This window comes from Haemaphysalis longicornis, unplaced genomic scaffold, assembly GCF_048455015.1.
Source record: "Haemaphysalis longicornis isolate Haplotype H1 unplaced genomic scaffold, Haemaphysalis longicornis Haplotype H1 scaffold_2, whole genome shotgun sequence".
NCBI lineage: Eukaryota > Metazoa > Arthropoda > Arachnida > Ixodida > Ixodidae > Haemaphysalis > Haemaphysalis longicornis.
In genome coordinates, this window is record NW_027526295.1 from 80,965,364 (window position 1) to 80,987,587 (window position 22,224).

Sequence of the window (22,224 nt, forward strand, 5' to 3'; positions counted from 1 at the left end):
CATGAAATATGCCTGAAAATAAGATACTACAGAAACTGAATTCCTACACTAATTGGCAACTGCTCAGAACTTTTGAAATCCTACACTAATGGGCAACTGCTCAGAACTTTCGTAAACATGTTCACAGAAACACCATAGGAGACTTTTATTAGAATGAGAAGAGAACGTCTCGGCATACAAAAAACATGAAACAAGGTGCGGAGGCGAGTTTTCCAATGGCCAGTAACAAGAACACAAGATGTTCACACAAACACCATAGGAGACTTTTATTAGAATGAGAAGAGAACGTCTCGGCATACAAAAAACATGAAACAAGGAGCGGAGGCGAATTTTCCAACGGCCAGTAACAAGAACACAAAATCGAGCAGCAAGAGCAAACTTTCGGTTCTTGGGTCCACAGAGTCGCATTATTATTCGCTAACAGTGTCCCATAACCACCACATAGGGCGACATTACACTGTTTGAACTTATCAATATGTACATCAAACGGGGAGTAAATAGACCTAGAAAGAAACGTCCATCAGGTTGCCACATAACATTTCCCTCATTTTCATGGCTTAGCACAGGTGCAGTTTTAGCTTTCTGCATTTCAGCTTCCCTTATAGTAGCACAAGCACAAAAATTTTCACCTCAGAGCTTTGGAAGGAAGCAGCCGCACAACAGGTGAGACGGAATGCGCTGCACAGTGGCCAACAGTGTGGCTGCATGCTGTTTGAGAAATCAATGAAAAAGAAATTATTTGTCTGTCAAACTGACAAGTGTGGCCCAAAATGAATGCGACATGGATGTGTGACATGCGTGCGCTTAAAAATGAATTGCTGCAGTTATCCTCCCTCTGCCCCCCCCCCCCTTTTTATTTTCCTTGTTCTTCCGGGTTTGACCAGTGTGTATATAGCTGGCACCCCAATTCAATAAACCTAATGGGTCGATTGGAAGCGCATGTGTTTGTCTTATCGTTCCGTCCCATCTTTTCTGCTGTCACCTTCTTGTGAAGTTATGTATTAACCAGATCAAGCTGCCACTCTTATTAAGGCTCCTTTGAGCATTTGACTGACAAGAGAGGATAAAAGCATACAATACAACATGGAACACCACATGTGCACTCCTATACTCGGTGACAACTTAAGAACGGCACCGGTAGTTGCCGATGTGCCTTATGACCGTAGCCGGATGTTTCTCCGCGCGGCGCAAGTAGGGCGTTACTGGGAATATTTTGAACATGGCGTGAGCCGTTCCCGTAATTTTTTGGACTCAATATGCATATAAACGACTCCAGTGACGAGAAACAAACTGCGTGAGACAAGGCAGACGATATTACGCATTCATAGCAAACCCCTTTCAAAACGCGCGCGCACTGACTTCACGGGTCCAGCGCATTGGCGGAGTGATCCACTACATGAGGTGCTGCCGTTCTTGAGTTGTAACCGAGCATACCAAATGCTATTAAGGCCATTCCCATTTGCAATAAGGAATGAATGTCAAGCAATCTTGCAAGAAACCAAGGAAAAAAAAAACAGGCTACAACATAAACGCAACATGTCAAAATGAAAAGGTCTCAGCTTCTGAAAAGCACCACTGATGCCACTGTGACACATGCATCACCCTTCTTATTGAAAACTATGCTTGTGCTTTTTTGTTTGTCGCGTTCAAGCTCAACTCTTTAGTCGCAGCTTATAAAGAGGTGCATTTACGTAATCAAAAACTGTCGATGGAAGCCCATTTACCGCCTCCTCACGAATATTCTGTGCTTTAATGTATGTTTTACCAACATGTGTGAGTATACACAAACCAGACCACAGGCAAGTAGCTTCAAAGCATATGACTACTTTAGTGTATTTGCTGTTCTAATCCTTTCGTGTTCTTTGAAAAAAAAATACAAACAAGTACTGAACCTTTACAAAAAAAAAAAGCCATTCCACTCTGAAAAAGTGGATGACCAGCGAAGCTGAGGTAACGCAGAATTTTGAACAAAGATATGAATTCTTAACGAACATCATGCTGTGACCAGCCATTCCACAACACCATTCAATCTTGGTAGATGGTCTAAAATTGGGGGGGTAGCTGTATCCGTTCTTGGTGGAGAATTGAAGCGTAGCAACACGCTAAGCACAACCCACACACTTAGAAATCTGCAACGTGCCTATCAACCAGGAGTACACACTAAACGCAGCCTCTGCATTACAACAGAAAGGATATGAAATTCAAAATGGGAAATGGTGACCAGCCAAGCAAGAGCAAGTGCAGTGCCAAATGAATACAAGCAAACATACAAGCAAATGAACAAACACGCACACAATTGCCTCGCACCTCAAAAAAACAAATGTAGACACACAGACACCTAGTGCTTCTTTTTGCCAAATCGTTTCAACTTTTGGCCAGCAGGATGAATTGAGGGACAGATATACAGGCCAAAGTTTTTTCACCTAAGTAGCTGCCCAAAAACTATTTAAAAATGTAACAGGGAGCAGGAAATAGAATGGGACGGCACGCCGTCCAGTCTTATTAATTCCTTTCTGCTCTCATTGCTCAAGTCACAGTCGAGGCACGAGCAAACTCGGTCACACAGATGTCTTGAAACATCTCGACCTGGAATGGGCCATTGTTTCATACCTTCCTCAGCAACACGAATACGAGCTTCACAAACACACACCCTGACGAAAATGAAACAATATCTGCAAGTCGTAATGGCGGAAAAGTTTTCCCGCACCCTCTACCACCTAGATTGCTGCAATCGGTTGCCCTTGGATTAGGGGTCAAAATCCTTAGCAGTAAACATGAAAACATGCAACAATGGGCGTCTCAACCACCGGTGTCTCAGCCTCCTGCTTTGGGTTCGCTGCCAGATGGAAGAGTATCACAGGCCGCACGGGGTAGCTTGCCAAGAAGGTGAGATCCTCAGCCTGTAAATCAGCTGTTTTCATGTGTGACCAGACTGCAATGTCCCTTGCAGCACCTCACCCTGCAAAGGGGGGCAGAGGTGAAAGTGTACCAAATGTTAACTTTCTTGAATTAACTTTCACTAAGGTCGTTTTCTTGCTTGAAGTCGGACGGTCGAATAATAGCTTCCGTACAATTTATAGGAGAAGGCAAAAACAAACTGTTTAATTATTGTCTTGGGTTAGTAAGAACTGACAAATGCGCCTGGGCGGCGCCGTTCTTTTTTCGCTCACATGCGCTTTCTCGCGATCCGCTCAGGTCTCTCACCACACACGCACACTCGCTGACGCTCAACGCTCGACTGGCTGGGCACAGTCCGTCTCGCGCCCCGGTGCCAGAACACTCCTGTGTTTATGACCAACGGAGCGGCGCTCCGTAGGTCATAAACACAGCACACGGGACGGCGAGCAACGAGGTGACCGTGGGAGCACGTTTACCAGCTCCACGTAAGGGGAAACAGAGGTCTGAAAATATAAACAGAGCACTGACACTAAAATAAAATACACAAGAAAACGACCTTAGCGAAGGTTAATTCAAGAAAGTTACCACAATGCACAATGTAACAAGCAGAAACACACGTGCATCAACATTGACTGGTGACATCAGGGTCGATATTCTGAGTGGTGTTCGTTTCGAAAATATTGCCGCGACTTTATTATTGCAGGCGCAATCCCCGACCGGCTAACGGGGCTGTTCCTTGTTATGGGTATGCGCCCACTGGTGAGCAGAGGAGGAAGAAGTAGTCCGAGCTCGCTTGTTCTAGCTGTGGCATCGCCAGTGCTTGCCGGCACAAGTTCGCCATTTTAATAAACGTCTTTTACTCTCCTTACTGGAGTTCATAGCTACAATATCCATTTTGTGTCCATTTCGTCTGGACGCAGTTGCATTTGTGAGGCCTCTGACCAGTGAGAGTGCTGCATCACATTCGGACGTCTGCATTAGGCAATTAAAGCTCACTCAAAACACACACTTCGAAACGGGCATGAACTGGACAAAACTGGGAATTCTGCCCCTGATGTATGTTACAGAGAGCACAAAATAAACGCAATCATTTTCCTGGTTCTTGACTAAGCGTGTGCCTTGATAAGGAACATATCCAAGCTCTGAAAGTGTCCCTGAGACAATGGAAGGACTCGGAATACTCACATAACAAGCGTCCAAGGTGCTACTTCTTGAACCGCAGCATTCGCTTGGCCTTCAAAACATCTATGTGGAGGCGAGGGTATGCAGCAGACATGGGTGCTGGTTGGGGTGACACCTTCCGCAGCTTCATGAAGCAGTAACTGTGCAGGGCACACTCTTCCATGCTGGCTACAAGCAGTTTCTGGACATATTCTGAAACGTCCAAGCACAGGAACATGATACACAGTTTACGGCTACTCTACACCACAAGCAACACCATGGCCAGTATTTTCAAATAGATCGTTAGCAACTGGTTGCTTCTGATTCTAGAACACAAGGAATTGCAGAAAGGAAAATACACCAAACCAGCTTACTGTGTGTTGCTTTGGTCTTTACAGGGCACAGCACTTCCCGCCCTTTGCATGATTTCGGCAACTTCCTGTGAAATTGGGGGTTGCCACTTGCATCCGTGGCCTGGTCTCGGACGACATTCTCATTGTGGTGGAGGATGGCAAGCTGTGTCCTGCAACAATGATGTGAATGAAAACAGACTGCACGTTGCAGCACAAACTGAGAGAGCAGCTTTACAAAGATAAACTGTTAACACCACTGCACCTGGCACGCATGACACTTGGTGTGTATGCAGTTGACTTGGGAGCAAACTGATTTATCAGAGAGTGGAAGGACTCTAGGCATGACGTCTGTGATGCTGTTGACAGCTGTTCAATGTCCTTCAGCAGCCGTGGGTTCAGGACAATGCTCACCAGCTTTTGGTAGGCAGGTGTCCCTGTGAGAATAAAAGTACACCATTAAAAAGCAGTCTCCCTTGGCCAAGCATTGTTAGCATAAGAAGTAAGGAAATGTATTCGCACCGGGATCCAGCCACTCGTGGGGAGGGAGCTCATCATGCAGGCATCTGTGAAAGGGCCCTTCATGCCCATCGTGCACATTTATTATGTGCCTTGTCAGGCCTGCAGGTATGAACATACATTGCACACATGTAACAAAACGGTAAACAAATATGACACCTCTTCCTCAAAAGTAGCGTCACCCGTTTCCCTCAACGAATTCCCTTACAGCTAGCATTGCAGAAACTACTGTGCCTGCATGCTGCACTTAGTAAAAACGGTTTCATAAGTCTTTATGCGATTTCGAAAATTACAAGAAGTTGCAAAAAGTTTGTTCTGGGTTTATCAGCATAACTGCAAGTGGGTTACACCATTAGGTGGCCATAATGCTCAATGTATGGTATCTGCTATTTTGTGTAGCTTGCTACTTACTTTTCCAGATGCTCAAACGCATAGTCACGTCGCCTTCTGAGAGTGCAACACAGAAGTAAAGGTGGTTGCAAATGTTCCGGATCCAACCACGCAGGGACGAGCACTCCTTTCTTTTTGAAGCAGCGTCCAGCTTTTTTTGGAGTCCTAATGGTTCAAAGAAAGCGCAAATTAGTTTTGGAAACGTTCCAGAGCAAAAGCTCGTGGACAACCAGACAGGTAAAAGAGAAGACTAGCTAAGCCACAGTCTGTGAAATTGACAAAGGCTTACAGTACGTAATACTAAATAGGTAGGGCAGGCTTTCGCGTTCACCTGCATTTGCACCACCAGGTAAAACATTGCAATGACATCAACACTGAGAAAAAGCGTACCGCCTGTTATGAGGCATACTATTTTATAGTAGTTGGAAAAATGCAGATTTTCGCTTTTCAAAAACTTGGGCTGGACAACACTTCCCATATACATTAATTTTACATTTACATGTTCTTGCTGCCTCAGTGTTTCAACAGTTAGGGAAGCTCCACCAATCGCACTTCAGTGTTCTTAATTGGTGATGTCATCATTCATAATGTGATAAAGTGTATGGAGCAGCAATACCTGTTTTCATGCTTGCAGAATTTTCTGTAATAATAAGCAACTGCTGCTACTGTCAGTGGTATGTTTGTACTCAAGGCACAATAATCGAGTAATACACACACACATCACCTCTCTCCACCACCTTAAACCTTTTGCTGGAACACCTCAAAATATTTAACACATCTTTAATAACTAGACAGCTTGGCTGAGGAATAGGGTATTTTAAATTTAAGAACTGCCACATGAAGGTGAGCGGGTTCAAAAGGGCTGTCCCCATCCCAAAATTTTCATGATGGGTGAAGGGGGGGGGGGGAACAAAACGCAAGAACAATATCAAATGGCACAAGCGATGTCAGCTGAGCAAAGACGCCTAGCTTGCTACGTCAGATGAACACAATGACGATGATAAAGTTGCTGATGACGTGCACATGTTTTCAGTTATTGACAAGGTCTGTTCAAGAAATATTTTGTATGTCACCATAAGGATGGACAAAGCCACAAACATCTCCTGTTGTGAAATAAATGTTACTAATAATTATTGTTTTGTAGTGAGCTACGCACGAACGCAGCAGTGGTTCGCTAATGGGGTCCATGGAACCCAGGGGGTCTGCAAGAACATTTCGGAGGTCTGCGAGGCCCTCCCAAATTCTTCCACTCTTTCCCCTCCCCCACCCCCGTTCTTTTATCCTTTTTGCCAAACCTTGATTGCAACAAAAATATGAGGCTTCGCTGCATGGCTTTTGTGTTTAATTGTTTCAATTTCTTTGCATAGGAGATGTTTTAAGGTTGGCTTTTTTCCACAGCATGCTAGCTATGCGGAAAAGCCAGACGTACAAAAGGCAGCATAGAGGTGTTCAGGCTGCAGTAATCCCTCGTTAACCCGAAGTAGTAAAAACCGGGAAACACTTCGAGATAAGCGATATTTCGAGTTAAGCAAAACGCCGAAAATGTTTGCCCAGGTCACTGTAAAAGAAAAGCCAGTGCTGCCAGGAAAAGCTCCACTGCACGAGAGAGCTACCGTAGTAAAGGCACAAGAATTCGCAGGGAAAAAAAATTCCATGATTAACCCGACTTTTCTCTCCAATGTCAGAGATTCGCACTGCTTTGGGCGGGATATCCTGGTCGATATTTGGAAGCGTCCGTTGCACAGACCACTCACTACTCAGCAAAACTGAACTCAAGACGTGTCGCGCGCAGATCGCAGGGAAAACAAAGAATACCAGCTCGCACATGCAAGGGCTATGTTGCGTACTGACAGGTGCACGCTGCACACACCGCCCCACCGCGCATAAGTCGCGCACAGGTGCGCACATGTGATCACTCCCACAGTTGCTTGACAAGGCGGATAGGAAACGGCTGTGTCTGCAGGAATTTCAAATTCGCCCTTCACGACCGCGTTCGGCATTATAGTAAGAGCTAAGCGTTCGCACGGAGCCCTCGTTTCCTGTTGGGAGTGGACTTTGCCTTCTGCCCTCCAGGTCAAGATTTCGAGATATCCGCTGTCCCCTCCGAAAAACGTTTCGAGATAAGAGGGGGCAAATACATAGCACCTATGGGAGGTTAATGCACGGCGAAAAGAAGTTTCGACTTAACCGATATTACGAAATACGCGAGTTCGAGTCAACGAGGGTTTACTGTACTTTCAGCAGCAACAGCAAATCGTGGTACAATATAAGTAGGGTTCTGCGTTTTCGAATAAATCCGATAAAATCCGAAAAACACTCGCCGGTAAAAATTTTGCGAATTCGGATTTATCTGAAAAACTCCGAATTGAGTGAAAACGAGACTACCCTTTATCTTTGCCTGGCATCCTCGAACAACTTTTCCCATTCTATTTTCATGTTTCCACTTTTGTTCGTTCCATTGACATTGCGCACTGGATTTGCTAGGTCTTCCCATATCTAGTGCGAATGTCGAAAGAGCATTCTCCATGTTTCGCGTGGTCAGTCGGAAGGAGCGTGCTGCGGTGACAGGCACTAACATTGGAAAATATGCCTGAATATACTACAAGTTGTAAATGGATGTCACCACGAATGTTGCAAATATTGACTCTGCAATAAAAATGTCTCTACAGTTTGATTTCTTTTATTGTTGTACATGGCACTTCTTAAAGATCAATACTCTACTACCTTAATAATCCGAAAAACTCCAAATTCTGTGTACTCTGAAAGGACCCTCCGAAAAACTCAGAATTCGCAAAAATAAATAAACTTTGAAAACGCAGAACCCTAAATATAAGACACACATAAAAGTCATAAAGGTGCGAATTGAATAAGAATAAGGACCACTACAGCTGCAGCTGCTGAGTGTTTCACGTTATGACACGAATCAACAATGTTTTCTGCGGGTTCCCCCATCACACTTGCTAGAGCAAAAGAAGCCCCCGGCACACTCATGGTTCAGATACACTGCACTAAGTTTAAAGGCCTTGAGTTCTGCTCTTACTGTGATGCTCAACTATCTTGCAATGGCCCTGAAAAAAAAAACAAAAAAAAAACAATCTGATGGTCATTTGAAGTAAGCTCATTGCATTTCAAAGCTTTAAATTAATTGAGTCTTTGTATAGTAAGTTTTTTCGTTTAGTTTTTCTTTTTTGCTTATTTGCCCTTTATGTTCTACTTCTCTCTCCCCCTCCTCTTCCCTGGCTGGATATGATTTTGTATGTTACCACTGTGTATAAGCATTGAAGAGGTTGGGTGAATGTCTAGGAAGACAAGCATTTGTATATGTCCGGTTGCAAATGGTTGGAATTTATTGATTGATTGATTTGATTGATTGTAGGGTTTAACGTGCCGACGCAACGCAGGCGATGAGGCGTGCCGTAGTGGAGGGCTCTGGATTAATTTTGACCACCTGGGGATCTTTAACGTGCGCCGAAATCTCGTACACACGGGCGTTTTTGCTTTTCACCTCCATCAGAAAAGCGGCCGCCGCGGCCGGGAATCGAACCCGCGACCTCGTGCTCAGCAGCGAAATGGTTGGAATTGCTGGCTGAGTGCTTGAGTGCGAGGCCTGCAGAAAAAGGAGCCAGATGAAATAGTATTGGTCAACCAACCCTTCGCGACATGCCAGCTATCAAGCTCGTGCTCCACTTCAGGCTCATGGTCCCGCAGATGCTTCCTGATGCTGGGGTGCCTGTCAGTTGTGATGGCAGCAATCTTGAGGTCAGCCCTCCGCAGGTCATCAAGTCCCTTAACAAAGCCTGCCTTCTCCATCTGAGAGCTGCTCTTCACATCTGGTGACTGCACCACAGAACACACACAAAAAAAAGCCACCTTAGCGCACTGTTTGTGCTGCCTTCCACGGTGCAGGCAGGCTCATGAAAGAAAAAAACAAAGCTCATTCTTGCCTCTCCAACTTGCACCTGAATGGAATGGACCACCTTTGATGTTTCGGCATCCACAAAATTGTACGTGAGGTATTTCGCCGAGTGACCAGGGGAGTCGCACCTTCCATCCCCAAGCAGGCGAAGCTCCTGGCCTTTTAGGGTGACAAAAAGGTCTGCCTGTTCAGCCTTCCAGGCCTGTAAAATGACAAATCCCATACAATTCCAGTTCTTTAAAGGCACCTCTCTGTGTCTTACCTTCTTTATGGCTGGTACAAGACAGCCCTTTTGGTAAACCATATAGCATGTCTTAGATGGCACACTAATGTTTACCGACGCCAGCAGGCGCAGCACCTTGGTGGGACTTGCCCCACCGAACATTATTGCCGCACACAGCAGAATGTTGCCAGCAGCCATTCCATTCACCAGTGGCTGGCTGTACCACACTTTGTAGTGGTCACCGCATTCAGCGGTGATTTTCAGAAGTGTGCCCTGGACATACGTAGTGACCTTGCACCGTTGACTGCACTCCGCACACCTCTCAAACAACTTGAGCAGAGCACTCTCGAAGACGATAAATTTCCGCTCAGCATGGGGCAGCTCAGTGGTGTCCCTGCAAAAAGCACATTGAGTTATAATAGGGGCATGCTGCACAGTCTAGGCACTTAACATACTCCTGCATGCTGTTGTCAGGTGATGGCCTGAAGCTCGTGTCCTCGCGGTCCTCTGCAGCACTTTCGCAAAAAGAGGCAGATGATGTCGACACATCCAGCTGCTTGTACCTTTTGTGTGCTGGCGTTGAGGCAATTAAGGGTGCAAAGTCGGGGGGAAGGGGCTCAGCTTTGCTGCCATGGCAAGCGCATTTGCAGCATTTCCGTTGCTCGATACTGCTGTCGGTCTGCACGGCAATGCTCCTACGGTCGACCTGAAGCAGCCGATTAGCCTGTGTACCTAGAGGAACCAAAGCATGCATTTGAGTTTCCAATCTTGGCAACATTTGTTTTTTTTGTATCTTCAACTCTCTTTGCAATGCTGTTTTTTTTTTGGAATTGTGATTTTGGGAGTTGTAGTAGTTCATTAATTTTTGGGTGACCCGACTAATCGCGCTAGGCCTCGATGCATGTCAGTGCAAACGTACAGTTGGCAAAACGCTTGTCTATAACGGGCGAGCGGTGTGCTCCGGACTGCGCGGGAGACATCTAGTGATAACGCCTGGTTTGAGACCGGTAGAATGTGAGCATGCGTGACCCGCATCAGCGTGATGGCTATTTCCCTCCTCGCTGTGCCCGCCGCCTTGGCTTCCGTACCCTCTTTTGCCGTGAGAAGCGCTGCCTGCGCTTCCGGGCCGGGAAACAAAAGTGGAGACTACCGATTGTTAGTACAGCGTTGGCTGCGTTTATTACGTGCGACACCGCTTAATTTTCGCAGCGCACTACGGAATTTAGACAGGAGTTGTTTTTTCTCTGTATACGAGAAAACTAACAACAATTGCCAAAAACGCATCGCTGCCGGCATTCTGGAGTGACTAGGTATCAGTCCGTGAACGCTTGCACAGTGCATTAAGTATTGTGGCGTTAGCCCGTCAGCAGTGACGTGGAAAGCCAAGCTCAGATACCGGATTGTGGTGCATGCCGTACTCATGCAGCGTATTGGCGGAACGATGACGCAGTGAACAGCTGTCCGCCAAAGCTAATGCAGAAGAGCACGGTAGCGTGAGTGATCTCCCCTTTCGTTCCCCGGCCCGGCAGCGCAGGCATGCAGCGCTTCTCACGGCGAAAGAAGGTGTGGAAGCCAAGGCGACGGGCACAGCGAGGAGGTACACAGCCATCACGCTGATACGGGCCGCGCATGCTCACATTCTACCTATCTCAAACCAGGCGTTATCACTAGGTGTCTCCCATGCACTCAGGAGCACGCTGCTTGAGTGTTATAGACAAGCCTTTTGCCGACTGTACAAATTCATGTGTACTGCCTATGGCTCTGGCACACAAGATAAGAGCAAGACATTGCTTTAGCCACAACTTTATCTTGATTCGCAAGGTGAAATCTACAAGTTCAGCATAAAAAAATTGGCTTCAATCCACGCGGTGAAGGTCCGGCATGTGAGCTTAGTGATTCCCATTTAATACCAATTTAAACTAGTTAGTTTAGTAAGTTTGAGAATTGTGAGAAAGCTGAGGGAACTTTTATAACCGCCATTTATCAGAACCAGTTCCTACTTTCACCTGTTGTAACACACAACCGCATTGGTATTCACCAATTTAGAAAACAGAGTCCCATTCGGGGCAAGCAGTGTGCAAAAAGTAGCGTTTCTCTACCGCTCTGCAAACCAATCCGTAACGTATGTTTGCCACACAACCACTTGATTCCGTCGGGTGCGGGTTACCCTGGAGGTGCTGTCAAACAAGTTAAGCCGTGTAATGGACACAAAGCTCCACCAAAACAGGCCCACAACAACCGTTGCTAAAGCAGACGACAAAGTCGACGCCGCCACTGCCGGCAAGCAGGCACTTCCGAGCAGGGAATGCTGGGTAAATTCACTGCGCCATCTCTAGTATGCTTCATGAGTGAACACCCCCCCCCCTTTTCCCAGCCGCCTTCGCCGTGTTGGGAGTTTGTTGTCCCGCACGCCACAAAAGAACATTGGCTGGTAGAGCTAGCAAGCTTTGCTTTAAAAGGCACCACATCCACACCAGCATTGCATGTAAACCACAGGAAACATTTCATGCAGACATTTCAGCTTTAGTTCTTTACCTCTAGATGTGTACTGAGCACTGCTTTCCGACAGGGCATTTTGAACGGCGTAGATGTGGTCACCACATGACTCTGCCTGAAAGAAATAAAAAGGCGAATGTATAATAAGTGCATCCACCTGGGCATGTGATACCTGAGTCCCCACTCTCGCGGTCCCACACCACACTGCACCTGTGCCAGCACACAAAGAGCCATTTTAGTATTCGACCATGACGTACCAGTTCAGAGGTGTGTGCAGAGCCACTGAAGCTGTCACCGACGGCCAGGCATCTAGCAACATCGTCCAGCTCCACGACGCTACCATCAGCTGAACTGCTTGGAAAGCCCTGCATATCCAGACAATATATGAAGCCAGTCATCAAACCATGGTAAAAATGAGTGTAAGCTAAACCTGAAACAACTTCCCGAGAGCTCTAAGACACAGCAGACACTTGTCCCCCCCGTGCCACACAAACACACAAACCTCTACCACAAGAGCACGAAAACCATTTACGCGCTCTACAAACAAACATTCCCTCATCCTATCTGCCTCCACCTTTTTAAACATTATATAATTAGATGCCTTTGCAGAGAACCTGCAAGCTACCCCATTTAACAAAACTTGTTGGGGGGCTAGTTGGTTGATGAGTCTTAAATATGTTTACCGCAAAAACCAAAGACGGTGCACAAGAAAGGAGACAGGACAAGCGCTAACCGTAACTTAATGGCCGCGAGCCAGGCGAGTCAAAGGCCTGGCTCGCAGGCCTTATATTAAGATTCATGAACCAAACATATTTAAGAATCATAAACCAACTCGTCCCCCACAAGTTTTGTTAAATTAGCCGTCACTTTCTGAGGGCTCCTTTGTATCCGTTCCCTGCTGCAATTGCCTGCTGCCCTGTTGCCTCAACGTGCCAGGCAAGGTTAATCGCCTTCAATCTCCAAAAAGGACTTATACCAGCTGACATGAGTGCTCTTTTCAGTTACTGGAACCCACCGTTTAGCCTCCTCAAACAGATGTGCAAACATTTGAAGTCAGAACTATGGCGACAAGTTCATCGATTCAAAGACCGGTTACGAGTTTTGTGCTATGCCTTTTACCCTGCCTGGCTTGCGGCAATTAAGTTACGGTTAGCGCCTGTCCTGTCTCCTTTCTTGTGTACCGTCTTTGGTTTTTGCGCTAAACATATTTAAGAAAGCTACACCATGTTGTAGGCACATGTGACAATCACCATGGATTCCCCCCAACCTACAACTTCCTACTACCTATCTTTCGGAGAGTGCCTTGGTGAACACCGGCCTGGATTACCAGCTTCGGCTGGCCTAGAGGGCTGTCAATGCCTCCCACACTCAAAGCATCTTGGACTGTGGCTGCCTCTGGCAAGCTCTAATACAAGCTCACCTCCTGGAATCATTTATTCTGTCTCTCTCTCTCTCTCTCCTCATGCATAATTTTTGCAGCCAAACAACATGCATCTCAAACCACAGCCTTTGTGAGGATTGTAGCATAAAACAGAGCAAAATTTATAATGACGGTAATAATAATGATACCAATCACTCAATCTTCAATTATTAATCAATTATTATTCACTTATTAATTATTAACGAAGTAAACAAATAGCTAAAGTGACGGAACAAAACTTTGATACGGTGGGTTATGAAGGTTGGCTCTCTGTGTTAGTACAGAATAGCAGAACTCCTGTACATCTCATGCTACCTACCAGTTTAGAGCTGTCTGCACAGTTGCTAAGGCTGGAACTGATGACGAAATTGGCTACGACGTCGTCCACCCACACGTCGTCGTCTGTCGTCTCCAGAACGGTGCCATCGCCTACGCTGCTGGGTAGCTCCTGCACATCCAGGAAAGTTATGAACCTTTATGAAATGAAGTGAACGTATGAAGTGATCCCTTATCTGCAAGTTATCAGGTGCTGCAGAAAAGCCATTAAAAATAGATGAAACCAACCGGCACATGTAATTCGCTTTGCATAGTTTAAAATTTTCGGTGCCACAAAGACTGTTGTTGCGGCTACACGAGTAAGCGTGTTTTTTTTTTTTTTTTTTTTAGTGCGCCGCTCGTGCTTCGACCCTGTGCGCGATTCTGTCTGTCCAGAAGTTGTTTCGGAACGGAGTGCATTGCGCTAGCGAGCACTCCGTCGTGGCACGAGCTGCGCTGGGTAATCGCAAGTTCAACTAAGAAAATTGTGTTTGCATAAGTAAGTGCCACTGGCTTTTCTGCACGGTAGTTTCTATGCTGCGCAAACTTGAATAAAAGCAGTCGTTAGCAAGTGCATTCGCTCGATGTTAAAGAAATGTTAAACATATAATAAAAACAACCTTTTCTTACCTTGTCAAGGGTCCGGAAAAGGCAAACAGACGGCACAGCATCGCCCTTCAGTCTTTTCCTAGTCCGCTCGCTTCTCTCCGGACAGTAGTAGTCCGAGGCGCGAAAATGAGCAGAGCAGACGCGTTCGTAAGGCGACAATTGGTAGCCCAGAGCCGCTTCCCACTGCCTTTTCCTGTTTATGTCGACTGGCAAGATGTGGAACGACACGTCTGAGTTGCGCTTGTAATAATTCGAGCAACTCGTCACTGCACAGCGAGAGGAAGGCATGCTTATGCAACGAAGACGTCAAGAGAAGCAGACAATCAAGCCACCATATTGCGCCAGTGAGCCGTGGCAGCTCACCGAAAGAAAGCGAAAGCAGCGCCGCTTAAAAATTTTTAAAAGAATGTTTAAAAATACAGATACAATTTAAACTTATACAAATGCTCCTGGTAAAAGGTTTTCAATAGTTAATAAGCGTTTCAGCAGTTTTAGTAGCGGCAAGGTTTTGAGGTCACGTGACAGGGACACATATAGTAGTGTCAAGTTTCGACGCTGCGGACCGCCACCCCGTGGATTTTGGAAAGTTTAGTGCCAAATTAAAATTATTTCCGCTAATTTGTTTCTAACTTGCTTGTGGTTACCGGGCTATATAAAACGCTGGCTTTCATATGAGCTAGAGAACAAATACTCGACAAAAATCGGTTGTCCGTCCCTTTAATACCCAGTTTCTGTGCTCAGAGACCACCTCGGTATCACGAGTGGGGGATTTGCGGACACACTTTTTGCATCGTGCGTGCAAATTTCCTGACGTGCGATTTTTTATACTCCTTGAGAGAAGTCCTACCGTTGTATTTAGCTAGCGGCCCGTATTCCCCACGTACACTTTTTTACAAGACAGCGGTATCCGGAAAAAGGCACACATTTTACACGGCGCGCAATCACGGGTGTATTTAACACCGCACGGAGTCTGCTGGAACCATACGGACGTTTTTTTGTGGTGCACCAACGAACAAAGTATGCTATTTTGTTATTAGCGGAGAAAATATCTGGCCCACCATATAGGTACAACACATTTTTCAAAAGTCCGTGCGCCATCTTGCGCATGATGGTATGACACCGCGTTTTTCACCAGTTGCAAATCGTTTTTTGCCGTTCCTAATGTGTCATGCTAAGCCCTGTCACAAAGAAAAGAGTAACTGAGTTTGAAACTCTGGCTGCCTGAAGGCAGCACACAAGATCACAACTGCTTTTACTGTTTCGCCGAGTGGGCGGATGATCTATTAATGCGGATCTAAAATTAGACGTGGCGATGCTTTTACTCGTTTGGACGGATACAAAGCGCTTCTGCCCACTTAGGATTGTACCTCCAGTCAATGTGATTCTCTGAAAACGTTGGGGTAGGCCCAAAAACTGTACACTGCCTGCTGCGGGAAGTTCTTTGGTGAATCTCTGCCTCATTCCCCTTGTCCTCAAACGCCGCTAGGATTTCCCACTGGAGTGACGCCTCATTTTGGCACATGATAACCAAATTGTTTGCGTATCTGATCACACAGACCACCTTTCATCCCAGCACGTTTTCAGGCTAACGTAAACTTTTCCAATGAAAATGTCGATAACAACTGATTCCGCCCTCATTCAATATATATATATAGACTTTTAGTGAAACACTGCTTCACACTGGAGACGGGCTGTCGTACCATCATGCATGAGATGCACACGGGCCAAAAATTGTGGCTTCCCTGTATAGTGTGTAAGTCCTTTTCGTATCTAAAACCAACATGTGGAGACTTTTTTATGGTCAACAAAAAAAAAGAAACGCCCACATTGGGCCAGCCGTAACACATGGGGTTTCAAACACAGGCGGCGTTTTGTTCCTTGCAAAATGTGTGTCCTTTACCCGATACCCCATTCTTCTCAAAGGGTACACATGTGAACGACAGGGAGATTCCGAAATATACGACCACGAGAGGCTCAAGGATTTTGGACGCTGCAGCTGGGCAAACGTGACCGCAAAGTGTACAAAGTGTGCATGCCTCTTTTCGGTAATACCGAGTTGCTCGCCCGGCGTACAAACTCGGGCTGTTTGGGAGGTACCACAAGCCTTCTACGTTACCTTTTAAAATATGACCGCCTCAACCACACATGAATCACTCTCCACGAAAAATATTACTTTATCGTCACTCAGGTAGATTGACAATCTTGGTCTCAAGCCTTTTCGTGTGATTGCGCGTCTTATAAGGCCATTATCTTATGCAGATAAGCACAAGTCATTTCTTCTACCTTTGCGCATGGGTGGGCTTGAGTATATATATATAATGTTTGCATCTTCTAATAAACACTATTCTGAGACACCGCTTGCGTTGTGCCTCTTTCCATCGTGCCGTTCTTTTGCTCGTTGCGTTGTTTACTACAATTAGAATCGACGTCAGAAATATTAAAAAATGCATCCATAAACATTTGCCAGATATCCTTGGTAGTGGATACGAATACGCTGGATATTTCTGCGGTACATCGGGTGGGCAAAAAAGTAACCTCAATAGAATTGAGTGCCAACAAATGAACCTGCTTGCACCAGCACTGCAAGTTTGGAGATACAGCAGGGCTTGGGTGTCATCTAGCTTTCTCGGATATATTTGATTTATTTTAGTGTTTACGCGTCGACGCAACATAGGCAATGAAGCGCGCCGTAGTGCGGGGCTCCGGATTAATTTCGACCACCTGGGCGTATTTAACGTGCACCGAAATCTCATACGCACGGGCGTTTTTGCTTTTCGCTCCTTTTTCGGAGACCCGGCTGTGGCTGCTGACATTTATTTCTAAACTTTCTGGTGAGAGTTTTCCATCACTGAGCGGTCGGGATCATTTTTGTTTTCTTTTACGCGTTACAGAGGCGGCCATCTAACAGCAGAAGGTCTTTAGGCCGACGTAAATCTGCCCGTCGCTTCATTAAAACCCAAGCCTAAAGAAAAAATTGGGCTATGGAGGTCCCGGGAACCAAAGCCGGGATTCTTATGCCGGGAAACTGATAACTTAACCAGTAGAACACTCAAATGGCCAGATGGGTGTGGTTCAGACAACAATACTGTCACGATGCCAAAGACGACGCAATGGTCTTGAAGGAAAACAAATTTATTGGAGTGAACTTGTGCTCCCCTAACAACTCAAAGAATACACAGGCGACAAAGCAGCAGTCAGCAAAGTGATGTATACGCAAGCGAGCGTCGGCGATCGAATACCCCGGCGTGTGGTCTGCAGGCTTTTAGATGCGACTTCATCTCACTCACTCGCCTTGTATCTCCATACGGCGTTGTCCGTCCACACCCCTCCCTCTACACTATAAGAAAAATAATAGTTAGCGGCGCCCCGCTTCGATCTCACGACCCTGTGGGCGGAACGCGAGGTACATGGTGCTCTTCCCACTGCGCCACAAAACCCAGAAAGAATCAAATGCTACGAACGCGCCTTATATTCATGACTCATTCGAACTACGTCAAGATGCTACTGATACAACGCTTGATGGAGCAATGATGAACACTTGCAATAAAAGAAAAGAAGCTCCCACTTACAGCAACAATGATGGAGTAAAGGTCGTTGCGACAGCGAAGATCCAAGCATACCACTTAGAGAGATTGACCAAGATTGGCCAATAAAACATAATATTAATCATAAAACCTAATAATCATATGCGTTCCCGACACGTTTCACGTTATTTCAGAATTAATCCAACGGAAACACCAAGTGAACACCACGATCCGTCGCATCTACACAGGGTTCCCCTCGCGGGGAGGTGGGCGCAATTTTTATTTTTCGGCGCGCGTGGTTTTAGAACCGTCGATTCACATCTAGAACATTGTAGATGCAAGAAGATTATTCTGCGCTGTTCACGTTAGATGAGAATGCTCTCCCTATCAGAACAGATAATACATGCGGCACAGAAAAAAAGAGTGGAACACGCGCTTTCCGTGGCACAGCCATAACACAGACCGGCGCAGCCTGGCGGTAAAAGCGAAAGACAAATAAACACAATGCATGGTTCGCGGCATTACCCGCCCCCCCCCCCCTCTAAGAGTGCATCAACTCAATGCTAACATAAGCGACAGCCCGAACAAAAAAAAATAAAAGTTCGTCGTCGTCCGTAGAAAGGTTTTAAGCGAACCACGTGAACGACTTCGGGCCGCGTGTAACGTCGTGATGTGCCGGAGTCACCATCGGGGATCACTTCTCAGGTAAGTTGGCCAACCCGTCGTAGAATCTTGTAGGGTCCGAAATACTGTCGCAGAAGTTTCTCACTCAGTCCGCGTCGTCGGATGGGAGTCCAAACTCACACACGACCCCCTGGGTGGCACTCGACGGCTCGGCGTCGGAGGTTGTAGCGGCCGACATCCACCAGATGCTGGTCCGTTATACAAACTCGAGCGAGCTGGCGGGCCTCCTCCGCACGCTGAAGGCATCCCTGGACGTCGGCGTTCAGGTCGTCGTCTTCTACGTGCGGCAGCATGGCGTCAAGCATTGCAGTCAGCCGTCTTCCGTACGCGAGCTCGAACGGTGTCATCTCCGTGGTTTCTTGGATAGCCGTGTTGTACGCAAACGTGACATACGGGAGTACTTCGTCCCAGGTCTTATGTTCAACGTCGACGTACATGGAGAGCATATCCGCAATCATCCTGCTAAAACGTTTCGTTAGTCCGTTCGTTTGGGGGTGGCACGCAATCGTTCTTCGGTGATCCGTGTTGCTGTAGCGTAAGATTCCTTGCATGAGCTCCGCAGTAAAGGCCGTTCCGCGGTCCGTGATGAGGACTTCAGGGGCTCCATGTCGCAGCAAACTTGTCTTATGAAAAACGTGGCGACATCTTGTGCAATCCCCTTCGGTAGAGCGGCGGTCTCCACGTAGCGCGGCAGGTAGTCTGTCGCTACGACAATCCACTTGTTCTCGGATCGGGATGTAGGGAACGGGCCCAGAAGGTCCATTCCAATCTGTTGGAAGGGCCTCGACGGGACGGCGATCGGCTGCAAAAGTCCGGCGGGTCTTGTCGGTGGCGTTGTCCGTCGTTGGCAGTCATGGCAGCTCCGGACGTAGTGGGTGACGTCGGATGGAAGGCGGGGCCAGTAGTACCTCGCCTTAATTTTTCCTATGGTGCGAGCTGTGCCGACGTGTCCGGAAGACGGGTCGTCGTGGCACGCTTCCAAAATTTCGTCACGAGGATCTGCAGGAATCACAAAGAGGTAATTCGTTCTCGTTCCGGGGTTGAAATTTTTCTTCACGAGGACGGAGTTTTTGAGGCTGAATGCTGGTAAGGTTCGTTTGAAGGCCCTAGGCACGACGACATTGCGCCCTTCCAGGTAGTCGATCATGACGCGTAACTCGGGGTCGGCACGCTGTTGCGCGGCTAGGTCGCTCTCCGTCATGACTCCGAAGAACGCACTGTTGGCATCGGAGTTTTGGGGTGGTGGATCTACGGGGACACGGTACAGGCAGTCGGCGTCGGAGTGTTTCCTGCTGGATTGACGGACAATTATAACGTCGAATTCCTGCAGGCGCAAGCTTCATCGCCCAAGTCGGCCGGAGGTGTCCTTCAAATTGGCGAGCCAACACAGCGCATGGTGGTCTGTCACAACCTTGAACGGTCTACTATACACGTATGGGCGAAATTTCGAAATGGCCCATATGATAGCCAGGCACTCTTTCTCCGAGGCAGAGTAGTCTTTCTCCTCCTTCGACAGACCACGACTGGCATAGGCAATTACCTTTTCGCAACCGCTTTGCGTTTCGACGAGGACAGCACCCAAACCTATGTCTCTGGCGTCCGTGTGCATTTCTGCTTCGGCGCTTTCGGTGAATTGAGCATGCACAGGCGGGCTTTGCAGGCGTTTTTGTAGCTCGCAGAATGCCTTTTCTTGGTCGTTTTCCCAGTTAAAAGGTGTGCTATCTTCGTCAACCGTGTGAGTGGTTCTGCAATGCGTCGAAGTTTGCGACGAAGTGCTGTTAGTATGCGCACAGCCCGAGAACTCTTCGCACGCCCTTCTTGTCTTTCGGCCTTGGGAAGTTCGCAATGGCTGAAGATTTTGCCGGGTCAGGTAGGACTCCGGCGGCGTTGACGACGTGGCCCAAGAACTTCAGCTCCTCATACGCGAAACGACACTTTTCAGTCTTCAGCGTTAACCCCGACATACGAATGGCCTCGAGTACAGACTCCAATCTTGCAAGGTGTTCGTCGAAAGTCCGGTCGAATACCACAGCGTCGTCGAGGTATACGAGGCAAGTGTGCCACTTCAGGCCAGCTAGCACAGTGTGCGTGACTCTTTGAAACGTTGCTGGCGCGTGCACAGCCCAAAAGGCATCACCTTGAAATCGTATGGGCCGTCCGGGGTTATAAATGCAGTCTTCTCTCGGCCTCTCTCGTCCACTTCAATTTGCCAGTAGCCGGTCATCAGATCCATCGATGAGAAGTACTTGGCACGGCAGAGGTGGTCGAGGGCGTCGTGGATTCGTGGCAGGGGTTATACGTCCTTTTTGGTGATTTTGTTCGGTCGCCGGTAGTCAACGCAGAACCTAATGTGCGGTCTATTTTCTTTACGAGTACGACTGGCGCAGCCCAGGGGCTTTTCGATGGCTGTATAATGTCGTCGCTGAGCATGTCGTCGACTTGAGTCCGGATGGCTTCCCGCTCGTGTGAAGAGACGCGTTACGGTGACTGTCCGGTAGGTCGGCCTCCATCTTCGGTTATAATCGGTGTTTCGGTATGGGTGTCTGACGTAATTTTGTACTCGACGAAAAACGCTCGCTGTAGCGACGCAGCAAATCAAATAATCTGTCCCGATGTTCTTGCGGCAGCACCGGGTTCATGTCGAAAAGATGCGGCAGCTTGGAAGCATCTGCGCGTGCGCATTCAAAGTTGGCGACCTCGATCACTTGACTTGTTTCTTTCGTTTCTTTGAGGAACGCAATTGGAGCGCCCTTGTTTTGGTGCTCCTCGGTAAAATTGGTGACTAAAACGTTGGATTTGCATTGCTTAAAGCGTGTAATGCCTCTTGCGACGGAGACAACGCGGTTGAGAAGCAATCTTTGGTCACTCTCTATGATAGCGTCGATGTCAGGAGCAGCACTCTCACAATATACGGCGATCATCAAGCTTGCGCGGGGTGGCAGGGTGACGTGATCGTCGGCGGTCCATACAGCAGCACGGTGATCGGGGTTCGGCTGCGGCGTCGTGGAGTGATCGGAGGAAGAGCTATCGACTTGGTCTGGAGATCAATTATTGCGCCGTTGTCCGTCAAAAAGTCCATTCCGAGAATTACGTCCCGGGAGCAGTTAGGCAAAATAAATTCAGCAGGGTACGTGGTGCCGCCTATAGTGACGCGTGATGTGCACTTTCCACTTGGCGTTACGAAATGGCCTCCTGCTGTGCGTATATGCGGACCGTCCCATGTTGTCGCAACTTTCTTCAGCTTAGACGCGAATGAGCCGCTCATTACCGAGTAGTCGGCTCCCGTGTCGATGAGGGCTGCTACGTTAAAGCCGTCGATGGACAACTGGACGTCGGACGCCGCTTTCCTCGAGTTTCGGGTTGGTCGGGGCATTGTATCTGGGCTTGTGCGAGTTGACGGTCGGGCACTACGCGTCGTTATTGTCGTCTTCTCAGCGGCAGGCTCTGTCATCTCGGGTACGCGTCGCGTCGTGTCAAGTCGGGTTAGGGAGTCACGTCCGGGTTCGAACGAGTCGTTGGGTTGCTGGTACTGTGTTCGGTGTGGCCATGCGTCGTTGGAGGGTTTTCGTTTTTTCGCCGTTGTGCAACTTAACCTCCAGAAGTTGCTGCTTTTAGTTTCCCCCGCGTGGGCTGGGGGACCTTCCACGTGAGAAGTCAGCGGTGCTACGATGGTTCGACGACTGGTACGGGTAGGGCGACGGCGAACGGTTGAAGCGGGC

General features: G+C 47.6%; 1 protein-coding gene across 1 annotated transcript; it reads right to left on the minus strand.

The window, feature by feature from the left end:
• Positions 1-241: 241 nt before the first annotated feature.
• LOC144168101 (uncharacterized) lies at positions 242-14,754 on the minus strand. Its single transcript, XM_077697168.1, has 13 exons — positions 14,319-14,754; positions 13,693-13,821; positions 12,211-12,318; positions 11,993-12,068; positions 9,913-10,189; positions 9,263-9,851; positions 8,969-9,155; positions 5,340-5,483; positions 4,932-5,030; positions 4,675-4,846; positions 4,434-4,582; positions 4,084-4,272; positions 242-2,959 (listed from the first exon to the last, which is right to left on the minus strand). The coding sequence occupies exons 1-12, from the start codon at positions 14,583-14,585 to the stop codon at positions 4,103-4,105; spliced, it is 2,367 nt and encodes a 788-aa protein (XP_077553294.1). The 5' UTR covers positions 14,586-14,754; the 3' UTR covers positions 242-2,959; positions 4,084-4,102.
• Positions 14,755-22,224: the final 7,470 nt, after the last annotated feature.